The sequence below is a fragment of the Hemitrygon akajei genome, chromosome 18, assembly GCF_048418815.1.
Source record: "Hemitrygon akajei chromosome 18, sHemAka1.3, whole genome shotgun sequence".
NCBI lineage: Eukaryota > Metazoa > Chordata > Chondrichthyes > Myliobatiformes > Dasyatidae > Hemitrygon > Hemitrygon akajei.
The window spans coordinates 23,278,937-23,306,548 of record NC_133141.1 but is presented as its reverse complement, the minus strand read 5'-3'; the positions used below and the strand labels follow the sequence as shown (position 1 = coordinate 23,306,548).

General features: G+C 40.7%; 1 protein-coding gene across 3 annotated transcripts in view; it reads left to right on the top strand.

Annotated features, from left to right (window-relative positions):
* Positions 1-27,612, top strand: part of LOC140741196 (vitamin D3 receptor-like) — a 197,243-nt gene that overhangs the window by 154,166 nt on the left and 15,465 nt on the right. For all 3 annotated transcript variants that reach the window (XM_073071091.1, XM_073071093.1, XM_073071090.1), the window contains 2 exons: positions 21,025-21,173; positions 26,753-26,869. In XM_073071091.1, coding sequence (XP_072927192.1) covers positions 21,025-21,173; positions 26,753-26,869 — 266 coding nt within the window. The remainder of the gene's footprint in view (positions 1-21,024; positions 21,174-26,752; positions 26,870-27,612) is intronic.

The following is a 27,612-nucleotide window of genomic DNA, read 5'->3' as shown; positions in this document are numbered from 1 at the left end:
CTGACTGCCCCGAGCACTCTTACACCCATCTCCCATGTATTCAGTAGCAACACTCACCTGTAGCTGGAAGAGTGCAATTTGTACTGTGGCAGAGATCTTTCCTGCTGGTGAAGATGCAGGGAACTGCAAGAACTTAGAACATATCAATAGGGAACACCAAATTGAATCGGTAAAGGTCAGGGTCAGTGCAATGTTATGCCAGAAAACTTCACCCTGTTGTTCTGTGAATTTGACAATTCAAGATCTTGTTCTTTGTGACTTAAAAACAGCATTGGAGTCATCCAAAACACCATATTAAAGCCAAAAAATGTGGTAGAGTAATTTCTAGGTCATATTCGCTACCATGCTTTTCACAAAAGTCCTATATTTGGCAATTTTATTGACATAAGCCACGTTTTCTGGCAAATGCAAGTCACTCATTATGACCATAAACTGAAACTTAAATTGAACCCCAAACAGTCCATCCAGGTAAGGCAACACTTCACCTGCAAGTCGGCAGGGATCATCCCTCAAATAGACTTCCATGTGAGACACACTTCACCTGCGAGACTGTCGAGGTCATCTACTATAGCTGATGCTTCCAGTGCAGCTCCTCTACATCGTTGAGGGACCGGTTGGCCAAGCACCATTGCTCTGTCCGCAACAGTTGGGATTTCCCAGTGGTCACCCATTTTAATTGTATTTCCCATTCCCATTCCAACATGTCCGTCCATAGCCTCCTCTACTTGCTATGATGAGGCCACACTCGGGTTAGAGGAACAACACCTCATATTCCGTCTGGATCATTTCCAACTTGACTTGATGAACATCAATTTCTCTAACTTCTGGTAATTTCTCCCCTCTCCCCAACCCACCTACGTTTTCTCTTTTTCAATTCTCCATTCACCTCCCTCTTTTACCCCTTCTCTTTTCCTCACTTGCCTATCACTTCACTCTGGTGCCCCTCCTCCTTCCCTTTCTTCCACGGTCCACACTCCTCTCCTATTGGATTCCTTCTTCTCCAGCCCTTTATCCTTTCCCCCTGTCACCTCCCAGTTTCCCACTTCATATCCCCCCTAACCTTACCCACCCACCTTCCCCGTTCATTTGGTTTCACCTGACACGTAGCCAACTTGTACTTCTCCCCCTCCTCCAACCTTCTTAGCCTGGCTTTTCTCCTTCCTTTCCAGTCTTGATGAAGGGTCTCAGCCCAAAATGTTGACTGGTCATTCCTTCTTATAGATGCTGCTGGCCTGCTGAATTCCTCCAACATTTTGTATGTTACTCTGGATTTCAAGCATCTGCAGAATCTCTTGTGTCTATAAACTGAAACACTATTCAGTTTTCCTTTGTTTCCATTAAATATTGTCAAGTTTGCCCCATCAGAACTCATTCACTGTCGCCTTTCTAATTCATCCTGCTAATTTTATTTATGTTCTATGTTTTAGAGCTCAGAGAGGTTTATAGTAAAGAACAATTATGTTTACAAGAGAGTTTAGTTTTCATGCAGATTGGGGGAAGCAGTGTTACTCAAGTCAGGTAATTTCTTTCGTATATTTGAAATGTACAAAAATGTTCAGATTTAAGATTATATTCCAGAATAGACCATACTAGATTTGGTAATGACACCAGACAGAGTTAATAACTAGCAATTATATATCAGTGATCCTAATATAATGTTAGTTTAAAAAAAGAGAAATATAGCACAAGTGGATGCAACAAAAAGTGCTAGAAATACTCAGCAAATCAGGCAATAACTTTGGAGTTAATATTTTGTATTGACAACCTTTCGTCAGACCTCATCAGTTACTCTGCTTTTAGATTTTTATGTGACTGCCTTAAGGGACAAAAGGTAGTGATAGCAAACTGTTAAACTACAAATAAATTGTCTGAATTTAGCAACTGATAAAAGGCAAGAGAGTTTGACATATCACATAAAATATGCATGACTGCCAAAAGGTGAGAGATAACAAAAATCCAAGCAAATACAGGGGTTGGGGGGGGGGGGGGGGGTCACTGACATTTATTGCCAATTATAATAATGAAACCTTTAAAGAAAGAATTGAAACAAAACAGATACACTGAAAATCAGAAGATATATGATTATAATATCATTACACTTAGATTTAAAGTACACTTTCTTGTGCAACTTGACATAGTTTTTCTTTAGTTGTCGAGTTGAGCCATACTCTTGTAAAGTCCTATTAGTTTGATTTATGTTAGTGTTTGAAAGTGTTGTGGAAAAAAATAGCGTAGGGATGTTCAACATTCTCCAATGTTTAATGTGTAATGCCTATTATTTGCAAGCTACCTAAGGAAGAATTTGGGGGAAGTACAGTACAGTGTTATTGGGAGCCAGCATCGTTTCTCCTGGTTCCCTGGTGGAACTGAGCATTAGAGCAATTAATCATGTAGGAGAAATTGGGCAGTGATAATTTCAGTGGAGAGGTCAAGCAACCAATGAGCCCATCCAACAATCCAAAGCACAGGTTGGGTTCCTATATGAGAGCAGGCAGTTACAAAAAAATATGTATTTTGTATCATTTTTCCATTGGATAAAATTGGTCGCGTATTTTTGGCATTGGAATTTTCCCTGGGTCAGTGTCAAAGGCTGACAAATTTCAACGAAATGGTGAGGCCCTCTCAGGAGTCCAGTGAGTGCACTACACCAAGTTGATATTAAACAGATGCATCTCAATGGATGTTTGAAAAGTTGATTGAATGTGCCCTGCAGTTGAAAGGCTTTAATGAACCAGAAGCTGATTCCCTATGGCATGTTTTAGTTAATGGCAAGCCAGTAAACGTAGATAATATTCATGTCAAATTTCTATTAGCTGACCTAGACGAGATGAATTGTGACAGAAATTCACAAACTCATCTTGTAACTCCCTTCAGGGGTTGATGAAATAGATTCTTTTTGAAGCACTGCTACTTTGATTCTCCTGAGCTGCTGTCTACAAAAAGAGGCAGAAAACTATTATTAGAAGTTTAATCACAAACAAGAGAAAATCTCCAGATACTGGAAATCCAAGCAACACACACACAATGCTGGAGGAACTCAGCAGGTCAGGCAGCATCTATGGTAAATGGTATAGTCGACGTTTCGGGCCAAAACCTCTTCAACAGGGTCAGGGTTTCAGCCCAAAACATCGACTGTACTTTTTCCCATAGATGCTGCCTGGCCTGCTGAGTTCCTCCAGCATTTTGTGTGTGTTAATAGAATTTTAATGATATATAGTAAGTGGCTCTTGAAAGGGTTTCTATGGAGAGTGTTCCATCACATTCCAGGCTTTTGCATGTAGATGGTAGGAAGGCGTAAAGGCATCAGAAAGCAAGTCACTCACTCAGGTACCCAGCCTCTGACCAGCACATTTACCCTCAGTATTAATGCTTATCAAACATGGTTGTTGCAGGCATTCTCCCCCAAGATGTTGACGGTGGATGATCAGGAATGATAATGCTGTGGAAGGTGAAGGATTAGACTCTCTCTGTTATTTGCTTTGTCAATTTATTGAGCATGCCGGAATGTTGTCCAGGTCTTGCTGCAGGCAGGCATGGGTTGCTTCATTTGCTGGGGACTAGTGAATGGAATTGAACACTGTGCAATTATCAGTGAAGACTTGTACTTTTGACCTTATGATGGAAGGTAAAGCATTGATGAATCAGTTGTAATTGAACCTAGAACACTGTCCTAAGGAAGCGCTGCAGCAATCCTGGGGTTGGGATGACTGATCTCTGCTAATCGCAATACTCTTTCCTTTGTGTGAGGCATAACTCTGACCATTGGAGTGTTTTGTCCTTGATATCCACTGACCTCCCAGTTTTACCAAGGATCCTCGATGCCCCATTGGGTCAGATCTCACCTCTGGAACTCACCTTTTCAATCTATGTTTGGACCAATGCTGTGATAAGATCTAGGGCTGAAAGCACTCTTTCTCAAACAACCCAGTTTGAGTTGTTGATGAGTGAATACCGTGTAATGGTATTGTCATTGACATGTTCCATTAATTGGGTGGTAATTAGCTGGATTGTTTTTTGTAAATGGGACATACTTGGACAACCTTCCACATTATGGTGTAGATGCCAACATTGTAACTGCACGGAAACAGCTTAATCAGAGACACATCTAGGTCTGGAACACAGAGCACTAGAGCCAGAACCTTGTTCTGTATCCAGTGCTCCTGTCCATTTTTTTGATCTCACATGAAGTGAATCAAATTGATAGGCTTCTGTGACAATGAGGACCCAGAGGGAGTTAAGATTGATTGTCCACTCAGCATCTCTGGCAGAACATAGTTGCAAATGGCTTCCAGGCCCTGCCACCTTTGAACATTGGAGCATGGTGTTCTGCTGCAAGCTGCTCTCTGCAGTTCTACCTATTACTTACTGTACAATATATTTGTTTGACTCTTTTAAATCTAAATTAACACTTTATTCTGCATCCTGTTATTGTTTTCCCTTATACTACCTCAATGCATTGTTAAAATAAAATGACCTGTATGGATGGCATGCAAAACAAAGTTGTCACTGTATCTTGCTACATGTGACAACAGTAAACCAATTGAGAATTTACCTTCATTTATTACTGGATGTGGCAGGACTGTATAATTCTAATCTGATCCATTGGTTGTTGGGTTATCTTTGTGAACAGCATGTTGTTTTTGCCGTTTAGCTTGCTTAAAGTCCAAGGGTTTTGCCGGGCTGTCATTTCATTTTTATGCATACCTGATGCTGCTCCCAGCATGTCCTTCTGAATTCTTCATTGAACCAGGCTTGATCCCATGGCTTGCCAGGTATGGCAAAGAGAGGAATATGCTGAGATAGGAGGTTACAGATTGAGGTGGTTTACACTTTCTGCTGCTGATGGTCCACAGCACCTCCTGGATGTGCAGTCTTGAGTTGTCTATCCCAAGTAATACGAATTGTAGTGCCACATAAAGCATTAAAGGCTGTCCTCAGGGTAGTGTAGCAGCTAGCTTAACACTATTATTAATTTCCAGCGCTGTCTCCCTGTGACCGCTTTGGTTTCCTCCCACATTGGTCACATGGCAGTGATTGGGTGTTGCAGACCTCTTGTGTCAGAAGAGCCTTTTACCATGCTGTACCTCTAAATCTAAAATCTAAATATCAGTGTGAAGCCTGGACGTTGTCTCCACAAGGACTGTGTGGTGGTGATTTCTACAATACTAGATTGCAGAGATACATCAGCTACAGGAAAATTGGTGAGGACAACATCAGGTAAGTTTATTCCTTGTTTTGGTTCACTCAGCACCCACCCATCACAGATGTAGTCTGACAACTGTGTCCTTGAGGTCTCAGTCAGCTCAGTCAATGGTGGTGCTACCAAGCCATTCAGGATGGAGGAGCAGGAATTATCAGCTGAGGAGAGGACAGGAGGTAGTGATCAGGAGGTTTCATTACCCAACTGTCAGGCTCTATGCTGCTACCTGTGGTGGGTCTATCCTGCTGTTGGGACAGGATGTGTGTAGAGTTTATGATAGAAGATTGGCTGCAGTTGTTCTGTGAAGATAATTGTATCAGGCTGATGTGTGACTAATCTGTAGAAAACTTCTCCCAATTTTGACACTAGTCCCAAAATGTTTACAAGAAGGACTTTGCAAAGTCAACTGATGTGTGATCGACCTGTCTGGTTTTATTTTTATTCTGTTTATTGCAGTAGCTATCAGAGAGCAATTAAGAGTCAATCATGTTACTGTGGTTTGCAATAATTCAAAGGCCAGACTGGGCAAGGATGGTGCATGTCTTTCCTAGATGGATATCAGTGATCCAGATAGGTTTTTTTTTAACCACAATCTATTCATCTCATAGCTACCACGGCTGAGAGTACAACTCTTTATATTTAATTCCAGATTATTTAATTAACTGAATTGAGATTTCTCATGTGCTGTGGTTTGAATTGATGTCTCAGAGTCATTAGCCCACACATCTAGATTACTACTTCAGTAGTTTAACCATTGAACCACCATTCCTTTCCATCGAATGGATTTCAGGAATCAATTTTTTAAGGTTTCCACTAGAGCCTAATAAAAGACTTGCACTTAATTAGTGACACCCCAAAGGACTTTGCATCCAATAGAGTACTAAAATTAAATTACTGCTTTCACATGTAAAATGCAGATCAGTTATAGAAGTAGGAAAGTGATATATATAGCCAAAACCTGAATTATTTTTGGATTACTCTAACTCCAAGGAGATTACTTTAACTCCAAGGTCTTTAAAACCTGAGATGAGACAAAGGAGGGTAGATTTGATTACTCCTGAGGACAGATGCATGGCAACAATATGCCGCATTGTCATTGAAGTGATTTCAACAATGAGCCAGATGAATCATCAGGTGGGCGAGAGGGAGTGGTTTAATATCATGAGCGGGCAGTTTAAGTGAAAGGGTGTTGAGAGAGACAGAGTTTGAGAAGGGGAAGAGAGGGGGAAGTGGAGAAAAGAGAGAAAGAGAAAGAAAGAAATGAAGAGAGAAAAACAGGAGCAAGAGAGAGAGCATAAAGACAAAAGGAAAAGGTGAAAGAAGGGGAGAAAGGAAGGAATGAGAGGAGGGCTAGGAGAGGATGGAGAGAGGGGAAGAGGAGTATGAGGAAATGTAAAGACAGATGGCAAGGAGCAGTGAGAGATGGAGTGGAGAAAGGAGGAATGAAAAAGAAAAGGAAAGAGGGGGAGGTGGTGCAAGAGGGAGAAAATGAGAAGTTGGAGGGGAGAAGGTAAAGCAAGAAAGTGAAGCAGAGGAAGAGAAGATGAGGAGTAGAGAGGGAGGAAGATGATAGAGGAGACAGCTAGGAAGAAGAAAATGAGAGGGGGGAAAGAGGGGAGAAAGGGCAGAGAGGGGCATGGGAAGAAAGGAAGGGAGGTAGATAGAGTCAAAAACCACTGTCATCAGCTTAACAAAGGACAGCCACAATGGTATGAAGGAAGAGTTGGCTTGAACTCACTGGGGGAGAAAAGCAAATGTCACAAGATGTAATTATAAAATAGCTATTTAAATACCAAATTTATCCCCATTAGAAAGAGGGTTGCTATGAGAAAGAGGAGCCATCCCAGAGGGTGAAAGAAAATACTAAATCAAAGACTAGAGCAAAGAAAGTGGGAAAAGCCAGTAGAAAACTGGGAATTTTTCTGGACCCAGCAACAACAGATGAACAAGCCAATAACGGAGAGGAAATTGATAATGAGGGAAAACTGACAAGACAAGCAGCAAAAAGGAAGAGGATAGCTGTGTGGGAGTTCTGGGGGATTAGATGGGGGAATTAAAAATGGAGACAATGAAATGGCCAAGGATCAGCAGTTGAAATCATGGGTAGGAGGAATTACTGATGACAGAGAGGTCGGGGAGTCAAGTAGGGGAAGAGATCAGCGAGCTGGGAGGGGAAATCAGTGAATGATGCCTAGATATTTGATCATGTTGCTCCATAACTTTCAGTACAACACACCTGAAAGTGTAGAAGATAATTGTGATGGTTTCTTGATTGAATCATGCCACTCTGAACACCTCTCGCTATGAATCCAGGATTCAATCAAGAAACCATTGTAATTATCTTCCACACTGGAGGTTATGGTGCAACATGATCAAATATCTAGGCATCATTCATTTGAGTCCACAGGCAAGACTGAGTATTTTTATCCTGAAGGCAGTACTCGATAGAGTATGGTCAAAACAGGCAAGTGTAAAATACAACAAATCAAAATTAAACCAGAAAAAGCTAGAGGTATGAGTTCTGATGGAACCCTGAAACATTAACACTGTTCACCTTTCCACAGATTTTGCCTGACCTGCAGAGCTTTTCCAATATTTCTGTTTTTATTTCAAGCAGTAGCCATTTCCTTTACAGACAAGAGGGAAATTGGGGGTATAAGACTTAAGAAATAAAAGTGGAATAGGCCATTCAGCCCTTTGTGACCGCTCAATCATTCTGATAATCTTTTACCTCAAGACCACTTTCCTGCACTAATCCCTTATCATTCAATTCCCTTGATAACTAAAACTCTTATCAGTTTTTAATATACTCAGTGGCTGAGCCTCCACTGTCTCCTGGGAAGAGAGTTCTGAAGATTCACCACCCTCTTGATGAAGAAATTTCTCATCTCAGTCCTGAGTGACTGAGTCATGATTTTGAGAGTGGGTCTCCTGTTTTGAGAAAATCCAGCCCAGAGGAAACATCATCTCTGGACCAACCCTGCTAAGCTCTACTTCAGTGAGAACCCCTCTCGTTCTTGTAAACTCAGGGGACTAATGGCCCAGTCTGGTTAATCTCTTCTTGTAGGATTATCCCCCTTCCCAGACATGAATCTAGTGAACTTTCACTGCATTCCCTCTTGGATCAGAAGTCCAAACTAGTCCATGATAATCCAGATGAGGCCTTACTGGGTCTCTATATAACTGGAACATGTGTCTTCAATCTGTGTGTAAATCCTCTTCAAGTCAAGGTTATTGTCATTTAACTATATACATATATATAACGTATATAGAAGTGAGACAGCTTTTCTCCGAACCAAGGTGTAAAGCACAGTAGTACACATAACACATGATAACTTGTGAAGGTAAGGATAAAATCTACAGGTGAGTCATGCATAAATAACAAAACTAAAGTGTATTAATATTAAATATTGCAGGTATGGAACAGATTAAACTGTTTCTCATCCTGACCATTCTTGCTTTTATGCATCGTGGTCTCCTGTCTGATAGTAGAATGTCAAAGAAGATGCTGGATGGATGGTGGGGAGACCCCTATGATCCTCTCAGCCTTTTCTCACAGTGCTTTGCAGGGATTTCTGGTCCAAGGCTCAGATGCTCCCATCCCAGATGGAGATGCAACTTGTCAGGACACTCCCAATGATGCTCCTGTAAAATGCAGTTAAGATGGGGGGTGGGAGCCTTGCTTCCCTCAATCTTCATAGGAAATGGAGGTGCTATTGTGCCTTCTTGTGCAGGGAGGTGATATTAAGGGACAAAGTGAGGCCATCCGTGATGTGAACTCCTAGGAACTTGATGTGTTTAACTTTCTCTGTGGAGGTGCCACATATTCGCAGAGGGGGATGGCTCATCTTCCTGAACTCCACAATCATTTTCTTAGTCTTCTCTACATTCAAGCCTAGGTTGCTCTTATCACACCAATCCACCAACTGCTCCACTTCCTCTCTGTACTCCATTTTGTCATCATTCCCAATGAGGCCAACCACTGTTGTGCATACTGTTTGCCTTTCTAATTGTTTGCTGAACCTTTTAATGTCACACCATTTAAAGTACTCTCTCAGTCTACTTTTTTCTGTCAAAATGGAAAAACTCATATAGAGCATAGAACAATACAGTTAAGTACTTGGCCCACAATTTTGGGTCCACCTTTTAATCTACTCCAAGATCAATCTAATGCTTCCCTGACACAAAGCCCTCCATTTTTCTTTAAACTATGTGCTTATCCAAGAGTCTCTTAAATATCATTATTTCCACATTATGTTCCATCTGCTGTTTCTCTGCTCGTTCTTCCAACCTGTCCATATCCCCTAAAGCCTCTGCGTATCCTCCTCACAACCCACATTGCTAATGTTTTATATCATCAAGAAAGATATATTACACTTAATCCTTTCAAAGAATATTGTCCAAGCAAATACTGTCCAAATCTGGACAAATCTGCAAATAGATAAAATAAGAATTGTGGAACTGTGAAAGATGCTAAAAAAAATCATGGAACAGAATAAGTTTATATCTCTAAGCAACAAGCGCTCAAGTTGTCAAAACAAAACCTGCTGTGACTAAAGAACAAAGAGACAGCCCAAAAATAAAAAGCAAAAACTATAGACTGGGAGAGGTACAAAAGACAGCAAAAGCTGGTGAAACATATTAAGAGCTACAAAAGTAAACTATAAACTTCTAAGTAACATTCATACTAAGAAAAGGAGAGTGGTTAGAACCACTGTGATCTCCTTAAAATGATAATGATGATGTTGTAAATAAAAAATAGAAAGTGGCGGATAAGTTAAGTGATTATTTTACATCAATATTTACTGGAGAGGAAAGGATAGCATCCTGACCAATCCCAAAAAACTAATATTGATTCAAATAGAGGCACTTGCCAAGATTAAAGTCAGCAAAATAACAGCAATGAATGATCTCCAGACCAGATGGTTTTTGTCCCAGGATTTGAAATGAAGGAAGTGATGCTCAAACTATAATTTTCCAAAAGTCTCACAGTTTTGATCGGAAAATTGTGTATGCTACTATAACATTTAAGAAAGGTGAGAGAAAGAAACCAGGGAATTGTAGACTAGCTAGCCTAACTTCTGTTGTCAGGAAATCACTGGAATATAATCTGGAATTTAAGAATAAAGTGACTGCACCTTGAACATTTTAAATTGATTAAAAAAAGAATAGCATGGACTTATAAAGCATAAACACTTTGACCTTGAGGAAATTGTTGTAATAGATGACCAAACTAGTAGGTGGAACAATGTCAAAGGATGTTAATTATTTGGATTTTCACAGCTGTGTAGTAAAGTTCCTCATAATGGCTGTTAGCTTAAATTAAAATGGAATTAGTGACAGCTAAGAAATTGGCAGAGTAAGGGTACTGGGTAGGTACTCAAATAGCAGGATATGACAAGTGGTACAAGTTCTGACACTCACAATTATCTTTACTATACCTCTTCCCAGCTTGTTCATTGTAAAATTGCAATTCACATCTCTCAGTTCCTCTTAGGATGAGGCTTTCCATTCCAGAGCATCTTAGATGGTCCCTCTTTTTCCAGAAAATCAGTTTCCCTTCTTACACTATCAATGTTGCCCATACCCGCATCTCCTCAGTCTCCTGCATGTCTGCCTTCACCCCATCCCCTACCCCAAACTGCCACCCGACAAGCCTCTATAACCAGCACATCGTTCTCCAGAACTTCCACCATCTTCAATGGGATCCTACCACCAGGCACGTCTTTCCCTCATCCCACCCTCCACCCCATGCCCTCCCTCCCCACTGTACACAGGGATCATTCTCTACTTGTCCACTCATTCCTCCCCACTGATCTCTCTCCTTGCACTTATCCCTCCAAGCGTTGTAAGTGCTACACCTGCCCCTGCATCTCCTCTCTCACCACCATTCAGGGCCCTAAACAGTCCTTCCGGGTGAGGCAGTACTTCACCTCCAAATCCGTCAGAATCATCTACTGTATCCAGTGCTTTGTGGCCACCTCTACATTGGAGAGACCCGGCACAAATTGGGAATCACTTCACTGAGCACCTTTACTCCATCTGCCACAACAGCCAGGATCTTCTGGTAGCCACCCATTTCAATTCTACTTCCTATTTCCACTCTGTCATGTCTGTCCACAGTCTCCTCTACAGCCACAATGAGGTCAGAGAATCAACACCTCATATTCTGTCTGGTTAGTCTTCAACCTGACGGCATCAACATTAGTTTCTCTAACTTCCAGTAGCTACTCCCTTCTGTTCTCCCCCCCCCCCTTTGTTTTCCCTCATTTTGCTGGCTCCCATACCCCCTGTCTTCCCCTCCGCAGCGCTCACAATCTGCCTATTCCCTTCTTCTGTTTCCCCACCTCCTTCCTTTTCACCTATGCTGCACTTCCTCCTTCTTCAGCCCTTTACTTTTTCCATGTATACCTCCCAGCTTCTCATTCCCCCACCCACCCACATTTGCCCTCATGTGGTTTCACCTATCACCTCCCAGCTTGTACTCCTTCCCTTCCACCCCACCTTCTTACTCGGGCTTCTTCCCCTTCCTCTTCAGTCCTGTTGAAGTGCCTCAGCCCAAACCATCGACTGTTTATTCCCCTTTATAGATGCTGCCTAACTCGCTGAGTTCCTTCCAGCATTTTGTGTGTGTAGCTTGTAAATGATCTGGGTTGGAGCCCTATCTCACTGGGATATACAGTCATGTATCTAAAGTTTGCTAATAATGTAGATATAGATTGAATTGTAAATTATATAGACAAAAACATTAATAACATGAAATATTTGAGCAAAACTGCAGCAATGTAGGCAAATACGTTTGTATAAGGTCATCCACTTAGGATTTAAAATTACTAAAACAGAATACAATCATTCCTCAATTTATAAAAGTGAAGTGTTTTTTGAAAACATTATGGTAACCAAAATTTCACGAATTGAAAAGACTGGGCAAATGTATTATGTGTTAAATACAGTGCATTAAAAATGCATTAAATACAGTGTATTGGTGAGAATGGCATGCTAGTTATTAAAACAAAATGAAAAATAACTAAGTCAAAGACTCAAATTCCAAATGGTCAAAGGAATTATATAAAGATATCCTGAAACCAAACATTCATAAATATAAGAATTACTGTACAAATAATAAAAATCTGTAACAGTGGAACTCCAAAGAAATTTAGAGGTCCATGAAAATAATTCATTAAAATGTTAAGGCAGACAGAGAAAAAAATGTCTGCTGGCCACTGTATCAAGAGGACTGGAACATAAGTGAGTGGAAGAACTGAGTAGATTGTATAAAGTAGAATCTGGAAGTTAAATGAGTGATTTGTTTTTAAGTTTTTCACATTAATGTACAATACACTGATAGAATAGATATGTAGAAACAATTTTGGCTGGTTCTGAAATCTATGATTAAGTGGTATAATCCATAAATTAGATTCCAGCTATTAATATCACTTCTATACACAAACAGTAAAGGAAGCTCCTAAGCTTTCCTTCAAACAACATTTAATGCCAAGTCAGTTTTAAGTGATGTGAGGGAAGGACTTGTGTAAGAAGTTACGTCACAGATCAAATGACAGAAGAGGTTCAAGGAACAACATAGCCTACTCTTACTCCTACGCCTATGTTCCAAAAAAGTACATTACCACTTCCTTGACATATAATGGTCATATAATCACCACCTTACCATCGGTGTACTGAGGATCTCTGTTGACGAGAAGCATAATTGGACCAGCCACATAAATGCCTCAGATAATACAGCAGTTCAGAGACTGGGTATTCTCACAAGGTACAAAACAGATGTGTGATGTCTTGCCTTACTTAGATGAGTTCACTCCAACAACATCAAGGCCGCTTTATGCTGATATTGTTGGAGTTATACTCACTCCTGGTCTGCAGTGTATTATCGACAGAATGCAATACAACAACTTGGGAGATTTCTTTTAAAAGCACCAAACAAGCCTGTAATTTCCATGGCATGGGAGAAGAATGGCAATAATGAAAATCATTTAAATTGCAGATGCTGTGAATCTGAAATAAAAACACAAAATGCTGAAAAAGGCCAAACCAATCATCAGCTACAGAAAGAGAAACAGAGACCTGGGAAAGAGGGTAAAAACTCAGTTTAAGGTTGCAAAGAATGTGGAGGGAGGGCTGGATAGGACAAAGGAAAAATCTTGTAAGAAGTTAATGCTGCGGTTGCTGTGGTTAATGAGGCAGTTAGATGGTGACAAAGAAGTGTGATGTGTTGTGAAGGGTGTGCTAATGGAGAGGGGGAAAAATCTGAGTAAGTATTGCAGCAGTAGTGACCAGTTCTGATAGAGACAGTGAAATGGCAGGAAACTGGAAGCTCAGGGTCCCTCCAATGGACCGAGCGCAGATATTCCAAATAGCAGTTGCCAAATCTGTGTTTAGTTTTTCCAATGTTGAGGAAGTCATATTGTGATCACTAGATTGGAAGAAGTGCAAGGGAATCGCTGGTTCACCTGAAAGGTGTGTTTGGGTACCTGGATGGTGTGAAGGGAATAAGTGAAAGGGCAAATGTTGTATCTGTTGCACTTCTGTACGAAAATGCTGTAGGACAGCCAGAAGTTGGTGGGATGGAAGAGTAAAATAGCAACTCCTTGGGAACATGATGAGTTCTCAGATTCTCCTCCAAGTAAAGCACTATCCGGATGAAAACGTATCACTGTTGCTTCATCCTTATTGAACCAAAATTTTCACTTTTGCTACTCAAAGAGCAACCACAGAGAGTGCAGCAGTTCAAGAAAACAGCTCACCACATTCTTGAGGATATCTATGGTTGCCCAATAAAAACCATCTTAAGTTCTTTTTTAATCACTTCTCCAGAAAAAGTGAATTTTTCAATGCTTCTCCTTGTTGCTGGGCTGGCAGGCAGGGATGTATTTATATAGCACTTCGATGCTAAAAAAAATAAAATTTATTTTGGGCACAAGTACCTTGTGTCCAGGTTACAGGCTTTCTGTGGAAGAGGATACTGGCAATGCAGAAATCAATGTTTATTGTTGATATATCAAGGCGGTTTGTTAGCTCTTGTGAGGCATTTATCTGTTTTGTTGACAGATTTAATCTAAAAAAAAATGGTCAGGAACAGAATGCCCTAAGGTTCATATTAATTTCTTTCACTAATTTTTGCATGGACTTAGAAAGCACTCTTGAAGAAACATTGGTTATAGTAAAATTGGGTTTTATCTGGAATTTGTACCCTAATTATAAGGTCATAGAAGGGTAGAAAATAGATTCACATGTCTGTAAAGAAAAGTAAGGTATCATTCTCCATTGTCATTCAATTTAACTTTAAGTGAATGTTTGTTCCAGGTGTTTCTGAAAATATTCTTTTTTTATGTGATAGCTATAGTGTTGATTATATTTGGGGATCAAGTGTCCACATGTGATATGATGAAATGACCGATGGGATATATTTATTGTTTGAATATCCCAAAGGATCGCAGAAGTATTGATTGATCCATAATGCAATCATTTCAATTTTTGATGTCAACTTTCAATGTTGGGTGTATCACACCCTTTCTAGTTCTGTTCCTGACAGTGCAAGATCAAGAGCAAAACTTATTAGTCTGTGATGAAATCAGTTTCATCATAGGCACATCCATTTTTACAAAGTCTCTTCAATTAAGACCAAAGCATTGCTGGGCATGCAATTCTATTATAACCCTTGCAGACCCTTCCAATGCATAGCTTCCAATCTTTGTCTGAAAAATAAATCAAAATATAGAGCACAGCTGTTGAAAGTTAGGTTCAAGAATGTGTGCTTGTACAGCAAGACTTTGTAGCCTGGGATTCTAATTGAAACAAAAACAACAATCAAAATTCTGCACCTTTAACTGGGGAAGGAAAATAAAGCAATGCAGATATTGAAGATCTGAATTTAAACAAAAACTGCTGGAAACCCTCAGTAGCTCGAGTAAATGTGGATACTGGAAGATATAATGTTACAGGTTATTAATCTTTGATCATGCAAAGGAAACTCATCAATGATATTTTATAAAGAGATAGATCATGTGCAAAACGAGCACCCCACTAATTATTCTGCCACTCATGTACACTAGGGACAATTTGTAGTGACCATTAACTTATGAATCCACAAGTCTTTGTGATGTGGGATGAAACCGGATCACCCAGGGGAAAGCCATACTGTCACAAGGCAAATGTGCAACTCAACATAAGGTCAGGGTCAAAACCTGTTCTCTCAAGGTGTGAGGGAGCAGTACTAACTGCTGAACTACCATGACACCTCTTTGCTTCCTCTAAGCAATACTGGTTTCTGTCTCTACCACTTTTTAAGACATAAGTTCAAACCATCATTGGGTCCATTCCCTTCTAGTCTTTCTACTAATTACTTTGAATGCATGTCCCCTGTTATTAATGCTCAGGGAAGGGAAATGTGTTCTTCCTATCTAGGCTGATTACGTGTTTAATAGATTTCAGTTAAACCCACAAGAAGACAAAACCAGCCCCTGCAACAATAACAGAAAATGCTGGAAAAACTCAGCAGGTCAGATGGTGCCTGTGGAAAGAATTACCATTTGCGTCTGATGGAAAGGTTGCAGACTAGAAACTTTAACTCCCTCTCTTTCCATAGAAACTACCTGGCCTGTTGAGTTTTTGTGGCATTTTCTGTTTTCATTTCAGGTTTTCAGCATTAGCAATGTTTTTGACTTTCATTCCCAGCCTCTGCAGTCTGTCCTTTTCCAAATCTCCTCAGTATCCTCTCTATCTTCCTAAGCCGAACCAAGAAGAAATAATGAGAGATGATAGAGATATGTGTCAGATCCAGCGATGTGTAAATGATTACATTTAGAATAGCAAAGGGATAGAGAAGAATAGAAAATCTGGTAATGTGGCAGGTTTCCTTCACTGAATTTATGAAAATCTGATAGCTACATGTCTGAACTGCAACCGTTCTTTATTGAGACAGGAAATTATGAATCCAAATTTCACTCAGAACTTGTAACCTAGTTTGATCCCGAGGGAGTGCTGTATTATCAGACGTGTCACTTTTTGAATAAATCATTAAACTCCAGCCCTGTTCGCATGTTCAGATAGGTATCAAAGATCTCATGACACATTTGAAAGAACATAAAGTTCTCTCGTGCCTTGGCCAGCATTCCTCTCTCAACCAGCATGACAAAAAGTAAATTAACTGCTCATTTGCTGTTTTTATTTGGACCTATCTATGCACAAATTAATTACCACATTCAACCCTAACATTGATCAGTGAAGTGAAGCACTTTTTCCTAATTACCTTACTGCTCTGGAAGTATTTTGCCATTTTTATCATTGACATAAATTCCATAAGACCATAAGATATAGGAGCAGAATTAGGCCATTTGGCCCATCGCGTCTGCTCCACCATTTCATCATGCCTGATCCAATTTTCCTCTCAGCCCCAACCTCCTGCCTACTCCCCGTATCCCTTCACTCCCTGACCAATCACAAATCCATCAACCTCTGCCTTAACTATGCATAATGACTTGGCCTCCACAGCTGCCTGTAGCAATGAATTCCACAGATTCACCACTCTCAAGCTGCAGTCTGCTCTCATCTTTAACTCCTGTTGAAGGACTTCAAAGATTTCTTTAGGCTACAAAATGTTCCTTCCATTATTTGAACTATTGATTTTGTATGTTCTCCCCATTTTGCTCCTCGATTTGTTTTTTTCATGACATCAATTTCTGCTTCCTTAATTCATTATCAACCCTTTTATCACTGCTGGTCACCTGACCACATAATGTTATTTCCATGTACATCATTGCAATCCTTTCAAAACTGTCTTATTTTCCTTTAAAAGCCCACCTCAAAACCTACTTTCTGTCCAGTTACTGTCTTAAATCTGACCTTTTTGTTTTTAAAGAGTTTGAAAATTGTAACCTGGCTTTGTGGTCATGTGTCAAATCACAGGTTGTTGCAATTCTTGAAATCTAGGTTTTAGTTCTACCCATAGCACCAAGACCAAAGTCACCAGTGACAACCTTCAATTCAAAGTTCAAAGTAAATTTATTATCAAAGTACACATATGTCACCATATACAGCCCTGAGATTCATTATCTGGCGGGGTGGTCAATCACCATGAAACAAAGGAATCAGTGAAAAACTACACACAAAGACAACCAACTAATGTGCAAAAAAAGACAAACTGTGCAAATAGAAAAAAGCAAATAATAATAAACAAGTAAATAAATAATACGGAGAACGTGAGTTGTAGAGTCTTTGGAAGTGAGTTCACAGTGATCAGTTCATTGTTGAGGTGAGTGAAGTTATCCACGCCAGTTCAGGAGCCTGATGGTTTGAAGGGTAATAACTGTTCCTGAACCTGGTGGTGTGGTACTTAAAGCTCCTGTACCTCCTTCCCAAAGGTAGCAGCGAGAAGAGAGGATGACCTGGATAGTGGGGATCCTTAATGATAGATGCTGCTTTCTTGTGACAGCGCTCCTTGTAAATGTGTTCATTGGTGGAGAGGGAATGATGGACTGGGCTGTATCTACTCCTTTTTAATGAAGGCACTGTCATGCCTTCTTTGCAATGGGACTTGAGTGCTGGTCCTAGGATAGATCCCCTGATACAATGACACCAAGGAATTTAAGGTTACTGACCCTCTCCATCTACAATCCCCTAATGAGGACTGGTTCGTGGACCTCCAGTTTCTTCCATCGGTACTCTTTGATTTTGCTAATGTTGAGTGAGGGGTCGTTGTGGCACCATTCAACCAGATTTTCAGTCTCCCTCCTCTATGCTGATTCATCAACATCTTTGATTCAGCCAACAACAGTGGTGTCATCAGCAAACTCAAATATGGTGTTGGAGCTGTACTTAGCTGCATAGTCATAGTCATAAAGCGAGTAGAGCAGAGGGCTAAGCACACAGCCTTGTGATGCACCTGTGCTGATGGTGATTGTGGAGGAGTTGCTATTGCCAATCTGAACTGACTGGGGTCTGCAAGTGAGAAAATTGAGGATCAAGTTGCACAGGAAATTATCAAGGCCTAGGACTTGGTCTTCCTCCTCCTAATCACCTTCAGCATCACCCTTGATGATTTATTGTTATTTCCCCCAACTTCTCTGCAGCCTTCAGCATGTCTGTTCACAATATCCCCTTTTGTCCTTCCTCCACTAACCGTATCTCTGTGTTCTCCTGCAGCCTTAAATCTCACTCAGATCTTCTGCTTCCTCCACTCCGGAGCACTGTGCATTATAACTCTTCCCAAAACACCACTGGTGCCTTCACCAATCTCCACCCCACCTATCCCCAACCCTCCCCCGAACCCCAGGGTGTCCTGAAAATGTAATAAACCAAAATGTATTTCATCCTTCCTAACTAAGGCATGTCTTTTCACTCTGGAGGGGGTATACTTTTGGATTCTATGCTGTGATAAAAGCACAATTCAAGTGTAGGCGTACATTCTTGCAGGATGCATGAGATCTGTGTGATCATTCTCAACTAGGTCCCTGCTATGTGTTGCTCTGTGCGCAAAATTGCCTCCATTTTGATTCTAATGGGTCTGCAGAATGGCTGATATGAGAACTAACTTTGTTAATTACCGTACATAGTTTCAATAGAACAAACTATTTGGATATTCTTTTTTATTAAGTGCGGGTAATAGCAACCTATATATTTATGTCTAGTTTTTAAGGATCACATGATTGTGGGCCATATGCTGGCACCCTTTGACTCTACATTTGGCTTTCATTACCACAGCCACAACTGGGACATGTTTTGAGTTTCCATCAGTGTAAAGGATGCCCATCTACCTTTTCTACCCAGACGGAATATAAGGTGTAGCTCCTCCAACCTGAGTGTGGCCTCGTTGCAGCAGTAGAGGAGGCCATGGACTGATATGTCAGAATGGAAAGTGGAATTAAAATGGGTGGCCACTGGGAGATCCCGCTTTTTCTGGCGGATGGAGCGTAGGTGCTCAGCAAAGCGGTCTCCCAATTTACTTTACTGAGTCCTGACGAAGGGTCTCAGCCCAAAACGTCGACTGTGCTTCTCCCTATAGATGCTGCCTGGCCTGCTGTGTTCCACCAGCATTTTGTGTGTGTTCTTCCAATTTATGGCGGGTCTCACCAATATACCGGAGGCCATACTGGGAGCGCTAAATACCAATGGGCATACTGTTTACTGTATGGTCACAGATTCAGTCTAATCACTGCACACAATACACTTTGCAAATGATCTCGTCAATCTTTTAGAATTACTGTGTATCTATATATCATCATGTGTGAGTCAAATGTGCGCAAAATTGGCTGCTATTTGTTGCATTAGCAATGACCGCAATAAAGCTAACATTAGTCAGCAACGTTTCAGAATTTGTAAGAGCTTACCTGCAAAATTTCCAATTTTTAATTTTGTTTTGCTAGAACTGTAATTTATAATGACAATGAACGAGCTGTCAAAAGTTAATAGCTGACCTTTGTCCTGTCCACCTTGAGCTCTCCTTTTTCCTTCTCTTCTATTATTGAGCACTGAGTAGAGCTCTGTGTACCAGTGCAATAGAAATTCAGTCATGTAACAGGTTATTTTTCTGTGGTATCACAATTCCAGATTTTGTTCCAGGTCCTGTGAGATGAAAAGCATGGAAGGCATTAGCATGCACAGTGATGCCTAATATCATGTGACACTTGTGTACTCTTGTACTTTTACATTCAAGGCCAACAAACAATGTGGGCCTCGCATGTTGAAGCATCTTGAACCAAAAAGTCAAGACCTGCTCTGGCAATTGTTAAGGTGGACCCAACCTTATTCTGTGGTCACCTGCCCCGTTTCTACTACTTATAATTCCCAGAGATTCAGTTTCAGCCACAGCTTTGGAGCTTCTTCCATGCTGACTATATCCTCATGCCCACTGACTGTCTCCCTGAAACTAGCTCCCTACCCTACACCCACACCTCACAATATCCATCCCTCTCTCCATTTTGGAACATTTGTCCACATTTTCCTTTCCCGGCACCACTCACAGCCCACTAACCAACTAACTTCCTATACAAGCTCCACTGTCACAATGGCTGGAGCTTACAGATGAAGCCTTGCTATTAGATGGGTTCTGCATTGAACAGTGCCTTGGGCTTTGTATGTAATAAAATACCATCACTGTGCAACCAGTCATTCAGCCTCTCGCCTGGCTGTATGTACACTAGGTGTTGCCAAATTAAAATTTAACATTACGACAAAGCCCATTCTTGCCTGCTGTTTCCACACGTTTTCCAGCAGAGGGACTCAGAGATCTCCCTAGCCTATGGGCACCATTACAGCTGCTTCAGCTAACTCAGCACAGGATCAACACTGGAGCTCTACTTACTGATACAACTCTGTCCCATTCTCCATTAATTTAAAAAAAGAGTAAACACTTTTTTTTTGTATCTGTGTTTCGGATTTACAAGTCATTGTGCACTATGTAAAGTGGTGCTAAAAAAAAATGTTGCATATCGGAGCGTTTAATTTCGGCTTAGTAACTAACCATGTCAACCTTATTTCCACTTGCTCCCTGTCACTTCCCCCCACCACCCCCCAACCATCTTCCTTCATTCTACTCTGTTCCAGATGTAGATTATTGTGCATACCCTTCCACTCTGTGCAAGATATAGACTACAATTTCTCTGAAAGATTGGAACAGAATAGCAAATAAAAATTAGTTACTCGAGGAGGCCAAGATACAAAATGGTCATCAGCTGAGAGGAAACAAAATAATAGAAAAATACAGGAGAAATATCAATAAAAAACCTAAAATTTATCAATAAAATGTTAATGTACAACCAAAGTACTGATGCAGAAATATTTAATAAGGATAGAACTTATTCAATCTGCAGGGAATTGTCTACGGATGACCAAATTTCCCTTCTGAAGTCAAGTGCAATTGAAATTATTATGCTGCGATCAAACCAATCCTTCTCATTGGACGATATGTCCTGGAACTGTGGAGATTATTTCAGATATAATGTAAATGACGTCACCAAAGGTAAGCAATAAAAAGAACTAAAATCATATTTATTCTACATCCTCCATGTCTGACTGCAAGTTACTTAATAGGTTCTGGTAAAACCACATGCTGAGCACCCACAGTGATGCTAGAAATGTGCAGTGTCTCATTTGATGTAAAGCCTGAGGACTTGCACCATTCTAGTTTAGTTCCCACAGAAGGCATTTTCAGAAGGCATTTGATAAGGTCCCACATAGAAGATTGGTGGGTAAAATCAAAGCTCAGGGCATCGGGGGGAAGGCATTGACATGGATAGAAAACTGGTTGGCAGACAGAAAGCAAAGGGTAGCGGTGAATGGGTGTTTCTCGGAATAGCAGGTGGTGACTAGTGGGGTGCCACAGGGCTCGGTATTGGGACCACAGCTGTTTACCATTTACGTCAATGATTTGGATGAAGGCATTGAAAATAACATCAGCAAATTTGCTGATGATACTAAGCTGGGTGGCAGTGTGACATGTGATGAGGATGTTAGGAGAATTCAGGGTGACTTGGATAGGCTGGGTGAGTGGGCGGATACTTGGCAGATGACGTTTAATGTGAATAAGTGTGAGGTTATCCACTTTGGGAGTAAGAACAGGAAGGCAGATTATTATCTGAACGGTGTAGAGTTGGGTAAGGGAGAAATACAAAGAGATCTCGGAGTCCTTGTTCATCAGTCACTGAAGGTGAATGAGCAAGTGCAGCAGGCAGTGAAGAAGGCTAATGGAATGTTGGCCTTTATTACAAAGGGAATTGAGTACAAGAGCAAGGAAATCCTCTTGCATTTGTACAGAGCCCTGGTGAGACCACACCTGGAGTATTGTGTACAGTTTTGGTCTCCAGGGTTAAGGAAGGACATCCTGGCTGTAGAGGAAGTGCAGCGTAGATTCACGAGGTTAATTCCTGGGATGTCTGGACTGTCTTACGCAGAGAGGTTAGAGAGACTGGGCTTGTACACGCTGGAATTAAGGAGATTGAGAGGGGATCTGATTGAAACATATAAGATTATTAAGGGATTGGACAAGATAGAGACAGGAAATATGTTCCAGATGCTGGGAGAGTCCAGTACCAGAGGGCATGGTTTGAGAATAAGGGGTAGGTCATTTAGGACAGAGTTAAGGAAAAACTTCTTCTCCCAGAGAGTTGTGGGGGTCTGGAATGCACTGCCTCGGAAGGTAGTGGAGGCCAATTCTCTGGATGCTTTCAAGAAGGAGCTAGATAGGTATCTTATGGATAGGGGAATCAAGGGATTTGGGGACAAGGCAGGAACCGGGTATTGATAGTAATTGATCAGCCATGATCTCAAAATGGCGGTGCAGGCTCGAAGGGCCAAATGGTCTACTTCTGGACCTATTGTCTATTGTCTATTGAGTAAAGGTTGGTATTTAGCCTATCATTGTCAAAAATGTCTCTAATCATTAAAGAATTAGTTAGTTTAATCAAACAGAATATTAAATATTCAATTAATTTAACATGGCCTGCCTCATTTTTATGCCGCTCTTTAATACAAGAACATATGTATGCAAGGGAGGAAAAACAAGGGCATGACATTTCCAAAAACCACTCCAAAAATGTATATTGTAATGCAAAGTCATGGCTTAGTGTTCACCCATTACATTAAATGTATGCATGCATGTGCCTTTCCAAAAGTTGAAAATTTCAAGTGTTTCCTACTTTATAATAAGTAAAGTGTTGGTATGTGGCCTAGTGGGCAAGGCATCAGACTAGTAACCTGAAGGTCACTGGTTCGAGCCTCAGCTGAGGCAGCGTGTTTGTGTCCTTGAGCAAGGCACTTAACCACACATTGCTCTGCGACGTCACCGGTGCCAAGCTGCATGGGTCCTAGTGCCCTTCCCTTGGACAACATCGGTGGCGTGGAGAAGGGAAGGCCTGCAGCTTGGGCAACTGCCGGTCTCCCATACAACCCTGCCCAGGCCTGCGCCCTGGAAACTCCAGGCACAGATCCATGGTCTCTCAAGACCGACGGATGCCACCACTAATAAATAATCTGCTGAAAATTGGTTACCAGTCTCTGCTTATCGCGACAAGTATATAAAAAAATAATTGCTGCTGGTTTGAGCAAGTTTTCAATCCTCAAGATGCACCCACTTGCTGTGGCCACACAGATTGTTTGATCTGAACTGAGCCAGGTGCAAGGCTGTGGATCCTGGGTGCTAGTCTAAGTGGGCAAGTATCCAACTCTCAATTTCCTTTGGAGAGTTCATGATTATGCTTGAAGTGGGCATAACAGTTTCTTCCACCCCAAACCTCATCTTCCAAACAAGTCTTTTGCATCAAAAAGGACTTGGAATCCTGACAGAACTTTGGAGTCATCATTTTGCTATATCCTTGGACATATAGTAGAGAAAAATTGGTCAGGTGCTTTCTAGGGCACAGGGTAATAACTGATCAATCCTGTGCATCGTTTGAGGGGAGTTTCCTTTGGTCATTACTTGCAGCATCAACATCAAGAAGCCATTCCAAAATAATAAGGACTAGAATTTAAATAACACCTGTAATGGCATGTAAAGAAGGCAATGCAATATGAGCCAAGGAACTTTTTTGTTTAAGACAAAGGCTGGACCAATGGTCAAGGTGAACATGGTGTGGGAGATCCATATGGAGTCCCACATGGCTTTGGTTAGGCTCGGTGGATGGCAGTGGTGGTTAGAGATCTAATCGCTGATCATGGGGGTGGAAGGTCTAGCGAGGGTGGTGGAATACTGTGAGGATCTGCTTTAGCAGGAACATCTTGCATTGTCCTTGATTTATTTAAGACCATAAGACATAGGAGCAGAATTAGGCCATTCAGCTCATTGAGTCTGCTTTGCCATTCCATCATGGTTGACCCCAGATCTCACTCATATGTGGATGATCTCAAAATCCCAGGATCACTTCCTTAGTTTAGCATATCTGCTGTATGAAAGATCTTGAAGGAAATTAATGATTGCCTGCATGGAATGTGCAGTAAGTGCATAATTTTTCATTAAATTGAATTGCATGGTGCACATTAACAGAGCGCTATTGGCACATTCCTGACTTCAGTGAAAATAGCAGGAGGAAGAAGTCTTCACCCTCAAGAATAAAACTGTGTTAGTATTAGCATAAGATGAATAGGCGCAAATTAAAATTTTGCACACTCACACTTTGCATCAGCGGCAAGGTAGATCTATTTGGTACACCGCCTGCAAAAATAAGAGCTGCTGTAGTTGAGTTGGCATGTCTGTTAACAGCTTTAAAAATTGTGCAAATATAAACCATGATTGCTGTGCTTATAGTCATGTCTTCATTGGTTGTTTCCTAACTGCCAAATTTCAATTTGCCAATTATTTGCGGGTTTATCAAAGGTGCTCACATAGAATCAATGTGCTTTTCAGTTATTCTAACAAATCCATTTTCACTGAGTTGGCCAATTACTGGAATCTAATGCCCCTTGATAATAAATTCAATATAAATAATGGGCAGATCACACCAATCTATCAAAATAACATGGAAGGAAGCGAATGTGAAAGTTAGCTAGGCAACATACTACATCTCACCCCATGCTGTCTATTCAATCTTTAATGTGCTAGCTTTACCAGGGATAGAATTTCTAAGGTGTTCCATTAACATGGATCACCTCTGAGTCCAATGCATAATAATCAACAACACATTACTAATAATGCACATATTTTAATCAAAGAAAGTATCTTTTTAATCCTGCCTTCCAATCATTATAACAGATTGGGCACCTTTTCCATAGCATTATCATTTATGCAATGGCATCTCCACAGACTATGAGGATGGGTATACAAGAAAACTAGGGGAAATCTAGCAGAGTGCATGCAGTGTTAAGTTGCATCAAGTGGTGAAAGCTATGATCCCAATCACAAAGGATCAGATGAAACATACAATAGACAAAGGACATCTCTATCTATTTACAGGCATTTGACATTGACTCTTCCTGAGAAGTATAGTGAGTAATTTTGTATATTTTGAGGCCAAAGCTATAAATGCGCAAATGCCTAATCTTAACTATGCTCAGTGGAATTACTCCTCCATATGCAACATAGAAAATAGCATTGTTGTTCTTGTGCTGTGATCCTGTTCATTTCATTTGGATATATAACATGGCAGGAAATGCTCTCATCTGCCACCTTGGAGTGAAAGATCTCCCAAAGGGATAATTCATTTTCAGATACTAGAGCATCAATAGTCAAAGACCATAACTAATTCATATGTTCACTTCAAATGTTGCTGATTGTGTGATATTTCAAGCTGGGCCATATTACCTTTGTGTAAACTCAGATATTTCTGTATTAATTTTCCCTTCCTCAGTACCCATAAGTTAGTTAAAAAATTTAAGACAATGAAGGAAACATAATTCCTTAATTAGTGCCCCCCCCCCCCATCAGTGTCCCAAAATCATGGAAAAGAGTAAATGTAGGAGACTAATGCCTTCAAAGAGTTATCTCCTCCCTGGGACATCTGACCCCAGAGATATTTCACTTCATAAGAGTGCCCGATAAAAGTGACAGCTATTGTATTAGAAATGCCTGTTTCTCATCTGTCCTCCTGGGGCACCTACTAGTAACATAAATAGAATATTTGCTGTAATGTTATACTACGTGGATCAGTTCTACAATAGCTGATTTCAAACATTATATTGCACCTGGGGGGGAATGTGGTGGTAGAAAGGATTACAGTTCAGTGGTGGGGTCCTGGGGCAAGGCGTCATTACTCACCTGTATATTTCTCATGGCAAGGTAGTGGAGGGATCTGGATTTTATTAGGAAGGGTGGTAGGTTTAGAAGAGGAAGAAACAGAAGTAATTATCAACCCAGCATTGGTAAGGGGCTGGGGTTGGGTTGGGTGAGAGGTAGAATGATTCAGATGCCCCAGCAGTGATGTTGGGGGTGAAGGGAAATGAAAGCAACCAAAGTCCGGGACTTAGAGGAGCAGTAGATCAAAAGCTGGGACAGATTGTGGGACTGAGATCAAAGAATCGGCTGCTAAGGATTGGGGTGAGAGCTTGTGGGTTTGGGTAGGCTACAGATCAAAGTCTCAAGGAGAAACCTAGAGATTGGGAGTTGTTGAGGAATGTGTGGCGGGTAAGACCATGTTAACCTCCAAACAAAATGAGTATCACATAGGGAGTGAGATCATATTTTGAGTCCCTGATGTGGACATGACATCAGGGTCCAAAGATGACCCACGACATAAAGGTTTGTAGATTTGAGAATGGGTTTGATACAAAAATAATTTTGAAGGGCTCATTTCTGGGTTTGCCATCTGCAGATATTCACCTAAGTTTCACTTTTCTGGTTAAAAACTGGCCAGTGAAATCAAACTCTGTACAAAACTGGAGCATCATCATCGTGACCTCATTTTGTGTGACATTCAGTGCATGTATCTATCAAGCTGGGTATTCTTCCTATGTCACCTGCAATAACAAAAATGATTACAACTCTAAGTTATTTTAATCTCCTACCAAAGAGTTCTAAGAATGAGGGAGAAAAAATAACACTTCATGATTTCTTTTACCTGAATGTATTTAGAAATGTATCTAGAGAGATTTTCACTCTTGTATCCTTTCCAGCTGGTCATTCAATGGAGTTGCTGGAGCCACTGGTAAAATTTCAGGTTGGCCTAAAGAATCTAAATTTGCATGAAGAAGAACATGTTCTACTCATGGCCATCTGCATCCTTTCACCAGGTAAGGACAGCAGCAATGCTTTAAAACAAAACAAAATTGTCACTATAAAAGCAAAATGAAAAATAAGGACAACCTCCCACGCAGGTTTGGTATCTATGCACACCATTTGTGGTAATGACTGCCTGTCTGTACCTTATTTTCTTTACTTGGCTTGCACAACTTGCCCATGCCAAGTGAGTGTGAAGTACATTGTAATAATTTAGCCAGATTTCCAGCTCCTGTCATTACCCAGGTGTAAACTGTTACCTTCACTCTACTGATCTTGCCTTAATTGTAAAATTAAGTCCTTAATCTAGACCAAAAAGAAACTAACACCCAGTCTGCTTTCCCTGCACTGACTCTCAAACAATGCCTTTTCTTCTTGTAATGTCAGGTGTCTAGCTTCAGAGTTACCTTGTTAAACTTAAAATTAATTTTCTACCTTCTAAATTACATTCTTGTCATACCACTTTAAAACATAGGTTTCCCAACTCTTTTTATTAAAAACCTGACTCCAGTGTCAACTTTTACCTGGGTGGAGTACCCTATCCCCCCTCCATCACAAACAGTAAGAAGAACACGTGTTGAATTTAAATGAATACAGATGATGCAGCAATTATTCCAAATAGTCGCTGCAATATCAAATTATCATGCATTGCCTACAACAGGTTGGTTCAGGTATCCTGCCTGAAAGGTAATTTGTATTTGAAAGCCAAGTTTTGGTTTACTTGGAGACACATAACAAAATAGGCCAAAGTCAGCAT